The 17283-nt window shown below is 45.2% G+C and overlaps 1 protein-coding gene across 1 annotated transcript in view; it reads left to right on the plus strand.

Annotated features, from left to right (window-relative positions):
• DELE1 (DAP3 binding cell death enhancer 1) overlaps positions 1–16966 on the plus strand; it is a 31285-nt gene extending 14319 nt beyond the window's left edge. Inside the window, exons 4-12 of the mRNA XM_066590569.1 lie at positions 3214–3355; positions 6007–6162; positions 6245–6333; positions 6952–7054; positions 9106–9251; positions 10550–10696; positions 11792–11884; positions 12087–12246; positions 14602–16966. Coding sequence (XP_066446666.1) covers positions 3214–3355; positions 6007–6162; positions 6245–6333; positions 6952–7054; positions 9106–9251; positions 10550–10696; positions 11792–11884; positions 12087–12246; positions 14602–14861 — 1296 coding nt within the window. The 3' untranslated portion in view covers positions 14862–16966. The remainder of the gene's footprint in view (positions 1–3213; positions 3356–6006; positions 6163–6244; positions 6334–6951; positions 7055–9105; positions 9252–10549; positions 10697–11791; positions 11885–12086; positions 12247–14601) is intronic.
• Positions 16967–17283: the final 317 nt, after the last annotated feature.

Raw genomic sequence — 17283 nt, forward strand, 5'->3', positions numbered from 1 at the left:
TTAAATCCGCTTGCGGAAATTGCAATCGCTGTCCGCTTGTGTGAGCAGACACGCAAATGTTCTGTTCTGTCAGTGGGTGCGGAACATCTAGGATCGTCTGTGTGGGTGATGATCGCAGATTCTAAACCCGGTCATGTTCCACCGGCCTAAAGTTGGACTGACAGCTTGGTTGTCAGCCCTTATCTCTTCTCTCCTGAACCTTCCTATCTGCTGGTTTATGATCTACTATGTTGTCATAAATTGGCTTGTGGTAAGATTCAGGAGAGGAGAAATAAAAGGGAGTGTGACATCAGAAAATGACTATGAAACACGTTTCTGTGAACAAACCCTGCATTGTCCACACGGACCATATAATACTAGTCTGGCACTGTCTTATCAGCAGTCCTCTCTTTATCCTCACAGGCTGGATTACACAATAGGTGATCAGCTGTGAGGATCTACTCCCCTTACCTGCACACTGACCTCTTCACGGGTCACCAAGCGAGTCTAGAACAGTCTCCTCTACAAGTCAATGGGTCCCCTCTTGTCCATTGTGCTGTAAAGCAGATCTTCTAAATGCTGTTAATGCAACTCACGAAAGATGGCCGCCCCCCATATTCATGTATAGACAACAGAATAAAAAAAATCTACAATAGAGAAACATATCACCCTTTTCTAATCTGTGTTTATGTTCTTATCTGGTATTAATAAAATATCTTGGTGATATAGTCACTCATTGTAAGATGTCTTATTTGACTACAATTACTATATACAGTGATATGTAGAAGCTGCAGAAGGCAAACTGTGCAAAATTTGTAAATAAACCCTATTGCAAAAATGATTTTCATGCCAAAATACATGCATTTAAAGAAGCTGAAACTTTTGAAATGTCAGAGAGACATGTCAAAAGTGTTGATCAGTGGGGGTCCTGCTGTTCATTGGTAGAAAGAGGGGGCTGCAGTACACACTCAAGTGCAGCCCCCCACCCCCCTTGGCTGTCTTCACTGTTTTTCAGCTCCTCCCGGCAGCTGAAGATGGCTTGCATAGAGATCTACAGCACTTCTACTAGTAATTATTAGGAAATTATAGCACCAGGGTTTCTGGGGGCACAATGCGCCACATAGCTCTGCTACATGCACGTCACACACACAGTGCTGCTACATACATTGTTCATCCTATACAACAGGAATCAGAAGCAGCACAGCAGTGGAGATGACAGACCTCTGATGACGTCACCGTCATGCTCTGCCTCTGATCACATGACGGTGACACTCATCCCAAGTAAATGACTTACATGCTCCACCCCTCATCACATGACAGTGACGTCATCACAGGTCCTTCATCCTTGTGCACATTACGGGAGGACTACAGACCCCCTGCGGCCTCAGTTGTTATGGAGTACTAACGAACATCTATCCAGATAGTAGCTGTGTGCATACAGGACCTGTGATGTCACTGTCATGTGATCAGTGGCAGAGTATGTAACTCTCACTGGGGATGAAGGACCTGTGATGACATCACCATCATGTGATCAGGGGTGGAACATGTAAGTCACTCACAAACCTACTCACGCACACACAGTCAGGTCGTTGTTGGTATTTTGATAGACCTCTGTGCGGGCCATCTTCAGCCGCTGGAGGAGCCAAAAAATCGTGAAGACAGCCAAGGGGGAAATAGCACATGAGTGAGCCCCTTTTTCTAGCGACCAGTGGCGGTCTCAGCGGGACCTCCACTGATCAAAACTTTTGACATCTCTCTGGCATGTCAAAGGTTTTTGAAAAGTGTAGCTACATGGGCACCATGTGGGCATCAGAGAAGGGTTGAAGCCCCTGGTAGTCAGAGCCTGTGATTCCCCAGCCTAATCTGCATTATCAATCAGATTTTTAATAAATTCTTGTGCAGAATCTGTTTACCTCCTGGGGGGCAATTAAACACAAAACTTTATCTGTATGTCTTACTAAAACCCCTTTTTAATATAGATCTGTGGCTGATTCCATGCTTCTCAGAAAACCTAAATGATGCTTTATAATTCAATAAGCCTTACACACTGGAAGGAAGGGGCAGCTGGAGAGTTAGCAACTGCTTACCTTCTAGCAATCTTCATTTGTACATCCACAAACTGACCACGGATATGTATGACCGTCTCTAGTCGGGTAGCTATAAGCGGACTACAGACTGTTACTGGCAGTACATAGTCGGTGCTAGATGGCAAGATGTGGCAGTATTGTAATCCCACAGTTTACAGTTTTGTGCTTACAAATTGCCCCCTTTCTAATTGTTGTCACACACCGCCCCTTCCCATATGTGCATTTAGGGCATATGGAGGTATATGTATATGCCATAGCAGTGCATCACTAATAGCAGATCTGGCAGTCAACTTGATTACATTTTTTTGCATGGATTCCCTGCCCCATTAGATTGGAAATGAATGCCATAATTTATACAACACGCGGAAAAGAAGTGGCGTCTTGCTGCTTGACTTGCATTCCGCGCAAAACCCGTGTCAGTCCACATGCAGATCCACCGCAGCTTGTGATTTCTGCAATGTGATGAGTCCAATGCAGAAATTTTCCCTTTTACATATGCCCACATTATATGGGCAACCTGAGTGCCATGTAATACTACATGATCACATATAAATGTCTGCTACGAGCCCCCCAGGAGGAGCCGTGTTCATGAGATAACCAACATCTTTACCATACCAGATTTCAGCACCGGCCTACTGGTTACGCCTCCGTTACAGCCCTGATACTCTGGCAGTGAATATCTATTTTAGGTAATTGTAGGTTCTCTCCCAATGCCGTGTTCTCGGTGTCATACATGATGGAGGATAGTGTAACAGCTGGCGGAGTGATAAACGGAGGAGCAGATAATTGGATTGCTGCTGATCATTAGTATTACCCATCGCTGACGGGACGCCGCACTCGCTGCAGTCATTTTCCCTTCCCCGGTCATGTCACTTGCGGTCTCTGCCATGGCGGCCTCCTGCACGGACCTTTCTTTTCCAAGATACTATGAATTTCAGAGCTAAATAGGGAAGAAATTATAATTTGCTCTTAATTTACCTTACTGACATGGGAACATATTGTCAATTTCCTCTATTTTAGGAGGGTTGGCATTCATATGTGGGACCACCGTGTCTTTGCTGAACACAAGACATAGCCGGTGTTGGAAGCCACTTCCTTCATATAAGATATTTATCATGTACATTGTTATCTTTTCTTGCTGATTTAGGGGGCTGTAGCGGTATTCTTCCTGCATTTGGCTCGGCAGATATCATTCCACTGCACCAACAGTAGTTCCCGGGAAGAAAGGGCCCCACAGCGCACTTATCTGGAACAGATCCTCGCTTCTCTCCCCCAGTGCAACAATCTATGTAAGTGCTGGTATTTTTTTTTTTTCTTGGTAATCTTATGTTACCTAAAGGGTATTCCCATCATAGCGACTTATTTCCTATTGACAGGGTAAGGGGATAACTTGCTGATTGGTGAGAGTCCGACCACTGGGATCCACAACCAATCCCGAGCTTTCAGACCTGTCGTTTAATGAAGTATGGGCAGCAGATGCCACACGCTCATGTCTCCACTCCATTCACTTTAATGAAAGAACCCGGGATAGCTAGAACTTGGCAGTCCTATCGAAATTAATGCAGTAGAGGCATGCATCCACAGCCGAAGTTGCCCACCCTTCGGGAAGCTCCGGGGGGGAAAATCTCCCAAACTTATTCTCTATCATATGCATAGGGGATTACTTTCTGTGGTGTGAATAGACTTATAAGCTTTCAATGATGATGTTTAAAATGGTAACCAGGTTCAGGTTCAAATGGGGTTCCCTGATTGGGTCCCTTCTCTATTAGCCAGTGTAGAAAACCATTACATTGAAAGCTTTTGCTTCTGACCTCTATTGAAGTCTACAGTCAGACAATGGATTCCAGTAGGAAATAGTAGACCTAGAGAGAATGTTTTTGTCCTTTTTGGAGGGGAGCCATTTGCATACTTTTTTTTCCCAGGATGCTTTACCATAAAGCTTTTTTTTTTTAATAAGTGTATCTCTATAAGTTGGCTGGATGCTGGGCTCCCCCCACTAGTACCCTCCAATTATAGAGGGCCACAAGCCCTATTAAAAGGAAACGGATTTGTGTTTTATAGTAGTGGTGAGTAAGATACAAATCTACAACCCCAATTCCAAAAATGTTGGGACACTGTGTATAATGTAAATAAATGTAAAAAGAAAAATACAATGGTTATGAAATCTCATATAACCATACGTGGTCTATGTTCTGGTATGAATAAAAGATCAGAAGGGGAAAGGAGACATTTTTTCCATTTTCATTTTTAAAAAATTAACTCTTTTAGAAATTGATGGCAGCAACACATCTCACAAAAGTAGGGCGGGGCCATGACTACCATTGTGTAGCATCCCCTATTCTGTTTACAACAGCCTGTAGATGTCTGGGAAGTGAGGAGACCAATTGATGAGTTTTGGAGTTGTGATGGATGCAGTATGTGGGTTAGCATACTGTGTATGTGAAATATGCAAGGCCTTCCCTGAAAGACACGTCTGGTTGGGAGCAGATGTTCTAAAACCTCTATATTGCACATGTCGAACACAAGGCTTTCCGCCTCATTTTGTGTTGCCCGCCGGCTGTGCATTAAACCTATGAGGGGTTATCCAGTCAGCGCCCACCGGGATACTTCGGGGTTGGAGAGGAAGCACTGCTCCAACCCCTGTGTAGTGGCCGGCGCTTGTAATTGCAGGCGCAGCTCTTATTGAAATCAGTTGGAGCAGCGCTTGCAATTACGAACGGTATATCCCAGTGGGCACTAATAACCCCTTTCAAAGGAATTTTACACAACCCACCTGCAGCTCCGTCCGGCTGCACAGTGCAGAGTCTGTGCCAAGGTAAGAGGTCAGCCGTAACAAGACTCTGCCCAACTGGAGCTGTGGGCAGGGTGAGTGTAAAGCCCATAGGGATGCTGCCTGACAAGAGGCTAAAACAGGGGCTGCTATTGGCACCTTCTCTGGGACTACTATGGGGGTCACTGTTACGACTGGGGCCGCATTGGGGGTCACTATTACTACTGGGGATGCTGTGTATTTACGCAACTAAAAAAACATTTATTCCTGTGTTTTTTTAGCACTCCGGCATGTTTTTATGTGCCCCAATACACTGCATGTTTGCATATGCAAAATAGCGTGCAGCTAGGCTCATTGAAATGGTGCCTATTCACTTCAGTGGCCAATTGTGGTGTGTAATACGCAACAGGAATATGGGAACGGGCCATTACTATAAAATTACAATCGGCCCTTTGAAGGCTACAGTAAGGTTAATATGGCCCTCTGTAAAAATTAGTTTGACACCCCTGCTCTATATAGCTGCCACTGCGGGCGGGCCGCGGAATCGCCTAGGGACGGCTCAGCACCTCCGCAGCACAGAAAAAGAACCATCCGGACAGGTACGCGGGGTCACCGGCCGGGCACAGGGTTGGATTCCGCTGCAGGATCCCTTATGCTGAATCCCACCCGGCCGTGTGCAGGAGGCCTATCATGCTGTTTTTATACAGTCATGTGACTCTTAGTGGAGAATTGACCTTCCAGCTGTTTTAATTAGTACCGTTACTTTTCCAACCTTTTGTAAACTGTCCCAACGTTTTTGAGATGTGCCGCTGCCATCAATTCTAAATGAGTGATTTATTTATTTTTTTAAATGAAATAGAAAATGTTCCTTCCAGAAGTCAGGTGACCACTGCCGCCAATCAAAGCCCGCAGCATCACCTTCTTAAAGTCCTGGCATCATGGTGTCCAGGATGTGAGTTCTGATGCCAGGAGTTAGGAAGGTGACGTTGCAGCCTCTGATTGGCCACAGCAATCACTTGACTTCCGGTGACAGAGGACGAGGCGGGGGGCATAAAAACGGGTGAGTATGCTTTTGTTTATTTTAACCCACACTCAGATGGTAAACTTTTACATTTGGAACCACACAACCCCTATAAACTGTTTGCTGATATCTTTTGTGTGTATTTAAAGCTGTGAAAAGTCACATTGTGCCAAACGTAGTCCAGCCTTGTACCTGGAATGATCTACGTTTGCAAGATGAAGCTAATCTTCAAGCTGCAGATGCTTCTCCTGAGAACTCCTCTCCAGCACCCCCTAGTGGTGCACTTCATCATGTGTCTGAGCATGGTAAGGTAACTACCTCATGGGTCTATTGGGATAATTGATCTTCCCCTCTCTGTGATTCGTAATGATGTATTTCCTGCTCCAGGAGAATCACTGACTGAAGGCTTCCTTGATGTCCGCTCCTCATGTGGACCAGGTACTAGAGAGACTAGTACATCAAAGTCTGCTCAAGAGGTAAGTGTGCAATTTTATCATGCCATGTAACATGCATATTACAACAGGTTATTTGGGAGAGGGGTAATGTTTCTCATTGTGGAGAACACCATAGTAGAGCGTACCACAAGGATGTAGAATCTTATAGGCCATGCAATGCTTCCTGGGAAAACACTATGCAAATGAGTGATGAATAATCCTTCACAGTGCCACCTATTGGAATAATAACTATTCTACAAGTAAATATCTGACCTTTTAACGGGTCTTGAAACATGACTGGGGATGTGAGCCAAACCAAAGTATCCCTGTAAAGTCAGCTGTTTTGGGTTTTTTGCTACTCATTAGTGTACAGTAGGATTCTGGTTGGCTACGTGAAGGACCATCAACGGGAGTCCAGGAGGGTGGGGATTGTCCTTGTGAAGACCACCACAAGAATAGCTACCTTCAAATAGGTGGCACTGTGGAGAATTATTCCATCACTCATTTGCATAGCTTTTTTCCCAGGGGACTCCCTACATCCTTGTGTTTTTCAAAAGGAGAAAACGGGTGATATGTATGTGTGCAAGCCTCAGATGAGCGGGTTGGTGCCCGCTACAAGACCTGCTGTAATAAAAGAAATGTACTCCCTTTGAATTTTAGCTTTTAGAACCAAAAGAAGAAATTGGAGAATCTCTTCAAGTTGCTGCATCGCGGCTGTTGGACATAACGGAGACCAGCGTGCCTACGGTGCTGAATATCTTTGGTAAATATCAGCCATTATAGTTTGGGCAAGAATCATAATAATGTACACTTTTTGACAAAAATACCAGGCCCCTAGAAGGAGTTGTCATTTTGCTGCAAAACTCGTCCTGCAGTTCCATCTCATGCAGACATACAAATGAGAGTTGTGGTGATTGGATGATCGGTCTTGTCCCCTGAGACCCTGAAAGTGGTTCCCCCCCTTGGCCTATAAAAGGCTCTCGGAAGCCCCTTGTGTGTAGTGACCTCTTATTCCGCTTGTGTAGAGCTTGTTGACCACTAGACGCCTCTATGATGCAGAGAAGAGATTACACCCTGTTACCAGAGTCTGAGAGGAGTGCATTATTGGGATGTGAGAAGCTGGATGGTCGTATCAATGAATTTGTTCCCTGCCAGGTGTTCTAACTAGAGTGTTAGGGGGTGTTGGGACCAGTAGATGGGGACACACAGGGGTGACTGGGCTCAGGACCCCCCAACAGACCACCAGTAAAGAGGAGCGTCTGACCATACTGTTAGGAGGTGTTGGGACCAATGGATGTGTAGGGGAACACAAGTTGACCGGGCTCAGGATGCCCCCTACAGACCACCAGTAGAGAGGAGCGTCTGCCCAGACTGTTATGGGTTGTTGGAACCAGTGAATGTTTGAGGGCACACAAGGTGACCGGGCTCAGGACCCCCTACAGACCACCAGTAGAGAGGAGCGTCTGACCAGACTGTTAGGTGTTGGGACCAGTGGATGGGGGCACACAAGGTAACTGGGCTCAGGACATTCCCCCTACAGACCACCAGTAGAGAGGAGCATCTGACCAAACTGTTAGGAGGTGTTGGGACCAGTGAATGTGTGAGGGCACACAAGGTGACTGGGCTCAGGACCCCCGACTGACCACCAGTAGAGAGGAGCGTCTGACCAGACTTTTAGGGGGTGTTGGGACCAGTGAATGGGGGGGAACACAAGGTGACTGGGCTCAGGACATTCCCCTGACAGACCACCAGTAGAGACGAGTGTCTGACCAGACTGTTAGGAGGTGTTGGGACCAGTAAATGTGTGAAGGCACACAAGGTGACTGGGCTCAGAACCCCCGACAGATCATCAGTAGAGAGGAGCCCCTGACCAGACTGTTAGGAGGTGTTGGGACCAGTGAATGTGTGAGGGCACACAAGGTGACTGGGCTCAGGACCCCCTACTGATCACCAGTAGAGAGGAGCATCTGACCAGACTGTTAGGAGGTGTTGGGACCAGTGAATGTGTGAGGGCACACAAGTTGATCGGGCTCAGGATATTCCCCCTACAGACCACCAGTAGAAATGAGCATCTAACCAGACTGTTAGGAGTTGTTGGGACCAGTGGATGGGGCACACAAGGTGACTGGGCTCAGGACATTCCCCGACAGACCACCAGTAGAGAGGAGCGTCTGACCAGACTTTTAGGGGGTGTTGGGACCAGTGAATGAGGGCACACAAGGTGACTGGGCTCAGGACCCCCTACAGACCACGAGTAGAGAGGAGCGTCTGACCAGATTGTTAGGAGTTGTTGGGACCAGTGGATGTGGGAGGGCACACAAGGTGACTGGGCTCAGGACCCACTACAGACCACCAGTAAAGAGGACCGTCTTACCAGACTGCTAGGGGGTGTTGGGAATGGTAGATGTCTGAGGACACACAAGGTGACTGGGCTCAAGACGCCCCCTACAGACCACCAGTAGAGAGGAGTGCTCATCGCCCAACAAGCAGCAGCAGCTGCAATTGTTTCATTGTCTTCCATCCAGACACGCTTGGCGTCATCCTTACAGACTCCTGTGTCTGTTGGAACCATTTCTGGGCACTTTGCTGAAGGACATTTGGCCTCCTGGCCCTCATTACATGTACGGCCTCTGGCACCCACCGTCTCCTCCGTTTGTAGTGTTGTGAACAATGAAACTGGACCTCTAGGGACCCGGTTCTAAATCCAGAACTGTTCTTTTCCTGATAGTTGTTCTGCTTCTCATCTGTAAATCATCCTTATGTTTTGCAGTCACTTATTTCTGAAAATCTCTATTTTGAAACCTTTTCCTGCAGGCATCATCAGTGCAAGGGACAGCGGAGACTACAGGACTGCCTTCCACTTCTTCCAGGAGTCGGCAGAGGCCGGATACAGCAAGGCTCAGTACAACACAGCTGTATGCTATGAGAAAGGGAGAGGTGTCGGCAAAGACATGGCAAAAGTACGTGCTATTATGTACCTGCGATCACAGCTTATGGCGCTAATAAACTATTATGGGTTGTTGATATTCCCGGGGAGTCGTTTTTAGTGCATTTAGTTAATCTGAGCTCATGGTAGCACACTTCTCTCCTCTAAAACTATACCACGGCCGCTGGGACTTACCTTACACCTGCAAACTTCATACTGCCCTCTAAAGAGTACTAGCATAGCTGTAGTTCCTTTATATAGTGCTAGCATATGCTGCAGCGCTGTACAGCGACTGTACGGACATCTCTTCCTGCGGAGGTCGCATTCAACCTCCTTTCCATTCAGGGTAAAAGGTCTCTTTGAAGTTGACCTATCAGTATAATTTTGGAATGTGGAGGAAACCTGAGCAGCCAGAGGAAATTTCCACAAACACTTGGAAATCAGTCGCAGATGTTGAATCTAGAGTTCCAGTGCTGCAAGGTTGCCCAAAAGTAGACATTCTAGTTTATTAAAGGGTTTTACATTGTGTTATACTGCTCTGATGCTTTCTATGGAGCGTTAGACATTATCTAATGGGGCAGCTTTCAGTGCCAGGACCCCTCGGACATTACCGCTTCATGCACACTGTCTCTGCTTCTTGACCTAACCCTTTGCAATCCAATTTTGGATTCAGGGTTTCCTAGGGGGCTTTCTCTTTCTGCCATTATATAATGACACCGTCTGCTGGCTAGAGCCAGTACTGCATATGGGACATGCTGGAGAGGCCCCAACAACAGAGCGGCCGGTAATATACAGTAAGAATACCCTGCCGGACGTCTTCCGACATCAGAGTTGTACAGGCTTCAATCAGAATGTCTTCAGACGTCTGTCAGTGGATTGGAAAGGGTTAATGGCAGGTATTACCTTTGCTACTGTTTCACTACTCCTAGTGGCTGTCAGTAGGGTATGTACACAGGGATATGCACACCACTGTTCACGAAATGAATTCCTTTCCTTGCAGCGCTTGAGTCCTGGGTTCATATTTAACCAGGGGAAACATCTGCACGGAGTTTGTATGTTCTCCCTGTATTTGCTTGGGTTTCTTATTGGTGCTCCGGTTCCCTTTACATTTGAGATAGAGAATTTAGGTTGTGAGTCTCCAAGGGGCATGGACCGACGTGAGTGATGAAAAATGTATACAATGTGGTGGAAATCGTTATGGCTATATAAGCCAGATAAATATATCAGTATCATGTAAATGTTGCAGTTGTATAATGTAGCCGTTCTCTGGGAAGCTGCGGCCAGTATTACATTCTTTGCGTTGTGCTTATTCTCCTATTGTTACTCCTACAGGCTGCAGAGTTATATCTCTTGGCTGCCAGAGGAGGGCATCAGCAAGCCAAATTTCGCTATGCCCGGTATCTCCTGACTGCCAAACCTGAGGACACCAAGTCAGCAGTAGAAATGCTGCAAGAAGCTGCTGAGGCTGGAGTGAAAGAGGTGGGCGATCCAGGAGCATGATCTCACACTAAGGGCCTAAAGGTTCAGGCAAAACGTATTTTAGTTTTGTGTATCTCTCATAGCCACATTCTGAGAGCCATAACTTCTTGATTTTTCCCTCAGCGTTGCTGTATGGCCGCTTGGGTTTGTTTTCAGAATAAGATTTTCTAATGGCACAATATTAAGCTACATATAAAGTCTTGAAAAACTTTTTTTTTTTGCAAAGGATGGGGGGGGGGACAGCTATTACACCATTCTGTTTTGGGTTTTGTTTTTAGCTGAACACCATGTGCTGCGCAGTTTCCGTAACTCCCGTAGATGTTAAAGCACGGTGAGCTATGCTTTCTTCAGAACTCGGAGCAACATAAACCGTATAGCTCCCTGCGCTATGCTGTTCACTTAACTCCCATAGCCAAGTTTGTCTATTTCTATCGTCCTGGCTATTGCGTAATCTGCAGTATCTCCATTTTGGCCATATTTCGCCAAAATGGGGCCACCCTCTTAACTTCACTCTGCTTTTGTCTCACTGGATTCTGAGGGCCATAACTTTTATTTTCCTATTGTAGATGTAGCTGAGTTTGTTCTTTGCTGGTTGACTTGTAGTTTTCATTCGTACCACTTTGGATACAACTTGTTGATTTACATTTTATTATATTGGCAAGGACTAATAGACTCACATGACAAAACTTGAGGATGTTGTTTTAGGCCTGACTGCCATGGCAACCCATTGGCACCCTTCGATCATGTTGTGGGGTGCTAATGCAGTTGCTTTACTCAGAAAGAGTATCGAAACAGAAACAATTACATTTATTAGTAAATCTAACTGATCACGATTGGATTTTTTTACTTTCTCTGACGCCATATTGGTTGTCATCTCTTGATTGGTTTCTTAGTGCCTACCGATGATTTCAAGAAGTTCTCAATAAGTGATAATTTGGTGTTGTGAATAAGAAAAAAAGATATTGAAGCAATGACAAACTAATCCATAACTAATCTCCACTCTACCAATGTCTGGCCATTTGTAAGCTTTGAGTGAGAGTGTTCGGCAAACGGAGCTGGAAGAATATCCTCATGCTGTACACTCTTGCTTTGCAGGCACAAGCCTATCTGGGGGTCTTCTATAGTAAAGCGTCACACCTTGATTCTCAGAAAGCAGCAAGGTATTTTTGGATGGCAGCTGAAAATGGGGTACGTATCGGTCCGTGCAAAATAATATTTATATATTGTTCATAATGCAACAAAAGGAGATATCTAAAGCAATATCAGTTACAACATAATTATAAATGGGCTTTTTGAACTTCATAACCCCATTATGACATCCCATAGCTGTACAGTTATATTATTTAGCACGTTTTCCCTTTAATTCATCATCGTTGTCTCCACTTATCAGGATGTACAGAGTCGCTACCATCTCGGGGTGTGTTATGAACAAGGATTTGGGGTTCCAACCAGCAGACAGGAAGCTCTGAGACATTTTGAAAGAGCTGCAAAATCAGGACATGTGGGATCTCGGCAGAAACTCCGAGAGTTGCAGCTTCATGTAACTGAAGGTAAGTGTATACAGTAAGTAGAAGAGCTGCCTTCTCTCTGTCCACAGTAGACCCACCTCACTACATAACTAGTCGCATAACTGTGACTCAAATTCAACGCTTCTGGATTATATCCCAGGCTTGCAAACTAAAGTGTCTGGACTATTGGGTAATTTCCTTCCACTGTGACTATATTGCTTTATGCTGGATTAGCAGAAATGGAAATATTGGATTATAATTAAGACCCCCACTTTCCTATCCCATTACCCTTGCCAAATGTATGCTATAAGGCAAATTGTCACCAGTTGTATGCTGTGCTATAGGAGGGCAGCATAGAGTAATGATAGAGACCCTGATCCGGAGGTGGGTCACTTAAGGTGTCCATACGTCTTCAGTAGTTGTGAGCTGAACGCCTGTTTGGCTGATGGCTCAGTGGAGAAGATGGAAGACCCCACACAGCCACGCAGAGGATCCAGATGGGTAAGTAATGTCCTCTTACCGTGGGCAGGGTGTGATTCCACTGCCAACTCCCACCCATAGAATCTGACTCACCCATGGACATGAGGCCTTACTATTCTATAAAACGGGTGCAGAAACATTCCCTTTGGGATATGATATAATTGGTAACATTATCTACATACATTACAATAATAAGGCATTCATATGTAAAGCCATCGCTCCCTGTCGTTATGTAATAAGCATAATCTTGCTTCAGCATGACCCAGTATTGGCTCGGCAGGAACAGTCTTTCGGTCCCCCAGTCTTGGGGACCTTGCTGTGGTTACAACTAATGCAACCATAATTGTATTGGAACTGCTCAGTTGTCGCTAAATATTAAATTACTGCAGCGTTTCTCAACTAGCGTCTAAATTAAATTTCACGGTCTGCTTTGAGGTTTGAATTAATTTTAAGGGCTTAGTCTGGAGTCTGATTCCTCTTAGGGCTACTATTCTAGGGTCTGAATTAGTTTTGGGGGTCCCATTTGGAGTTTGAATTAAGTTTTTAGAGGTGTCATTTGCAGCCTGTATGAGTTTAGGGTTCTGGTCTTGGGTCTGAATTAATTTTGGGGTCTGGAATTTCCTAGTAATAAAACAATAAATCGTGATATTAATGGTTCTACAAAGTTTTCAAAATGTTAACAAGACCACCTCTTTAGTGCTGGTGTTCAGCCCGAACATCCTCTGACCTAGATGCATCTTTACTAGAACTAGATGAGTGCCCCTTGTGTAGTCCATAAGTTTGCAATTCTGTTCAATGGCATTTCCACATCTAAACTAATTTCAAATATTCATGTTCATCAGCGATTTTAGGAAGAGCTCTAGGACTGAATTCCACCATATATTGTCTTATCCATATGGTCGGGAGAGTGATCAAAATGTAATGCCCAGTTTTGAAGTTCAGTGAGGCTTGCTCTTTAGATATAGTGTCAGCAGTGCCCACCTACGTTGCCAGTTTCAGTAATATTGCTGCAGCTGTTATTCTGGGGAGATCAGTAGTCTTTGTCTTTACCCTGGCTGTACACAATCAAGTCAAATATGCAACGCTTTGTTTTTTTATGATCACATCTGCAAATCCATTGCATTAACAAGATAACATGGTGGCTATTTGCAGCTGTCACTAAGGGGGGCTCAGGACCATATTGTTATACACTACACTCTGTATGAAAACAATACCCAGTAAGCTCCCTCTATGCGTGGCTGCAGACAACTAGAATGTCCTCTATTATTTTAAAAGCAGTTTTCCAGGCAATTACTGCTGATGACCTATCCTCAGTATAGTTCATCAATAGGGATCTGCCATTCAGGACCCTGGATGATCAGGCCTCAGCCGATCACTGCCACAACACACGGGTAGGAAGTTGGTAGCATTTAGCATCGACCCCTGTATAGTAGCCGACGCTGGTAATTGCAGTTATAGCTGTCATTGGTATTAGTGAGAGCTGTGCCTGCGATTACCTGCGACAATGGCTACACAGGGGTCGAAGCTAACTGCCTCTCCGCTGTACCTCTGTATGTTGGGGCAATGATCCGCTGCGGCCCCTGAGGTGGACCTCAACCGATCAACACTGGTTGACCTATCCTAAGAATAGGTAATCAATAGCAGTGACCTGGAAACCGCCTTTAAAGTCTGTAAGACTGTTTCATGTAGGCTGCAATCCAGTCGTCTTATGGAGCAATTGCTCTTTATGCGATTCTTTGGTGTATGTGTATGAAGCTTCCCCAAAAGTGAACTTGCACTTTGAAGAAGTGATATTTGGGTCTTGGCCTCTCTTGCTTTCCAGGCTTTTCCTGTTGCTCCTGCATTCCACAATGTTTGCTTTCCTTTCAGAGACATTGTTGTCTGCTGTAGATTGAAGTTATTGTGTTTCCTCCGCAGGAATCGCTTCTCCTCTAGCCAGTCTTCGAACAACAACTTCCAGCCCCTGTCTTCCTGTTTTGGAGCGAATGAACATCCGGTTGGAGGCCAAAAGCAACTTTTCTGCAAACAGCACAAGCAACCTGGGCCTCCTTCATTCACTGAGCACCGGGGACTTAATCAGGTCTTCGGCAAACAGCGGCAGCTACCTCTTGGCTCCTGTTCATGTGACCGGCTTGGCACCTCCGATGGCCTCTCTAAGAGCTATTGGAGTTGGATAAGTGTTTTTTTTTACCGGATGGATAAGCTACATTACTGTTTGCCAGGATCTATTAAATATATTTATCCATATGAATTCTCCTAGTGACATCAGGTGGTGCCACATGTCTGACCCTTACAGCATATACCTGAAATGGTATACTGGTATTGGGATATGTGGTTGCTGGTCCTGTACCACACCGTATGATTCATGTGCCTTAATTCAGGTTGTCGATGACCAGCAATAAATTTGAGTGATGGGCTTCATTTATCGAAAGTGTCTAATAAGAACGCTGACCGCTCCTGCCTTCATTACTGATGGGGCAATTGTGTAAAATAATGCATAGCATACATCCTTGACAGTGAAAGGGTTTAAGCAGAACCCTGTTCACCTGCTTTTATTTGGCAAGTAGAGCATGGCTTTACGTGCTTCTAAACATTGCGGGCAGACATCTGATGGGGAATGGCATCACTTGCTTCTACTAGAAGACTGCACTTGTGCCTAGTATTTATTAAGATAGTCTGAAAACCGCCCCACAGACTATAACTTCCATCTGACTTCCTTGCGGCTGATCACTCATCAATGCCAGACTATCCTGGCAGATACCGCAAGGGGCATAGATTAGAAGAACAAAAGGCTCTTGCACAAAGCCATCAGTCCACCACCCTATATACCAAAGTTCGACTGGCAGAAAAAACTGTAACTGACCTTTTTGGCAGACATTAGTTGGTCATCGGCCCTGGTGAACCATCGTTCTGTGTAATTATGAAACTATGACAGATTTAATCAGTTATTTAGGCCCGTTTTTATATAATTTGTATGGCCTATGTCCACACAGGACGGGTCTGCTGTGGATTTTCTGTGGGGTAAATCCGCAGCATTTGCAGTTGTCTCTTCCCCATGCTGCTTATACAATTTTCAAGGAATTCACATGGAAATTGACATGCAGTGCTGATTTTATACCTGCTGCACCTCCATTTATGCTGCAGACTTTCACTGCAGATCTTGGCCTTTGCAATGCAAAGGGTAAAATCTGCAGCAGATCCTCACCATTTGGTGCCATTCTTGCTGCTGCAGATGACCGGGCGCACAACACTCACTTGGGGTACAAGGCAGCAATGCTAACCACTGGGCCTCTGTACTGCAGTAGCCATTGGGCTAAGCCGAGTCGGAGGGAATGGTAGTTTATTTTATTCTACAACTTCATCAGAAATCCTTAGGCTGGCCATGCACATTAGCTATAGATTGGCCAGACATGCCAATCATCTGTATGTGGCGGCCTACCGGCTTTCCCTCAACAGCAGATGGATTTCAACTACCCAATCCTTTTGTGACATAAGCTGCTGCCAGAATTGTTTGGCAATAGTTTACTTACCCCACTACATACAAAATCATGGTCGGCCGAGTGTATGTGAGGGGCTGGGGTTGGCCAATGGCTATGTAATGTGTATGGGTACGGACAAACGTTTTAACTCCTGCCTTACATAGTGCTTGTCAGCTGTTCTGACCGGCATGTCAAAAGAAAGGTCATACTACCCTTATGGCTTCCTGAGGGGTCCCACAGACTTTTATTAGAGTCTGTCAAGTTTCCCCTGAGGTGCCAATAGTTTTTGAAGCTGCTGAGTACCGTAGTCTTGTTATCTGATGCCAAATCACTGATGAAACCGAACCCAGCACAAATGTGAACAGAGCTAAAATGTTACCATAGACTGCTGAAATGTTGTTCATGCAAAACGGCAAAAATAAAACGCACAAATGTAATTACGCTACTATTCATACCTATGATATGAAGCTTTAATAGCACTTACTGCAGTAATCCATTGGAACCAATGTCGGTAAATGAAGCTGATGAAACTCATCCTTGGAAAGTATCTCTTTACTTACCAGCAGAGAAGAGAAGCAGGAACCGTTATTGTACCACTGCTTCCATATACTGAATGGCTTGGGATGGATTGCTCTTGGCAATCTTGGGATGGATTGCTCTCGGCACCCTTATGTCCAGTGTTCAAAGAACTGCGTAACAGTGTGGGAAAAATATAATATAATAAAAATTTATTTTATTGAATTGTTAATTTTTGAACCTTTATAATGTAATGTCTTACTAAAATAAATTTCTGAATAAATGAATTTTGGTTTATAGGATTTCTGTATCCCTCGTACCACTACTAGGGGTGACAACTGTTGTATACGATGGCCTCCCAGACCATCATACAAGCAGGGGGCAGTGTGCCGCTCCGCAGCAGAGACAGGGTTGAGGCGCTCACCACGAGGTCTCCAGACACGAACACTGTCGTCTTCTGCACCCAAACTACACCTGGAATGGTCACCGAAGACAACTCTGTTCCACTCTGTAGGCAACTGTGTGTGTGTCAAAGGCAGTCCTTAACCCGACGCCTGAAAATGGTTCAGAGGGCCTGTAACAATAGTGCCACCTGTCTTTGGAT

Source organism: Eleutherodactylus coqui, chromosome 2 (genome assembly GCF_035609145.1).
Source record: "Eleutherodactylus coqui strain aEleCoq1 chromosome 2, aEleCoq1.hap1, whole genome shotgun sequence".
Lineage (NCBI taxonomy): Eukaryota > Metazoa > Chordata > Amphibia > Anura > Eleutherodactylidae > Eleutherodactylus > Eleutherodactylus coqui.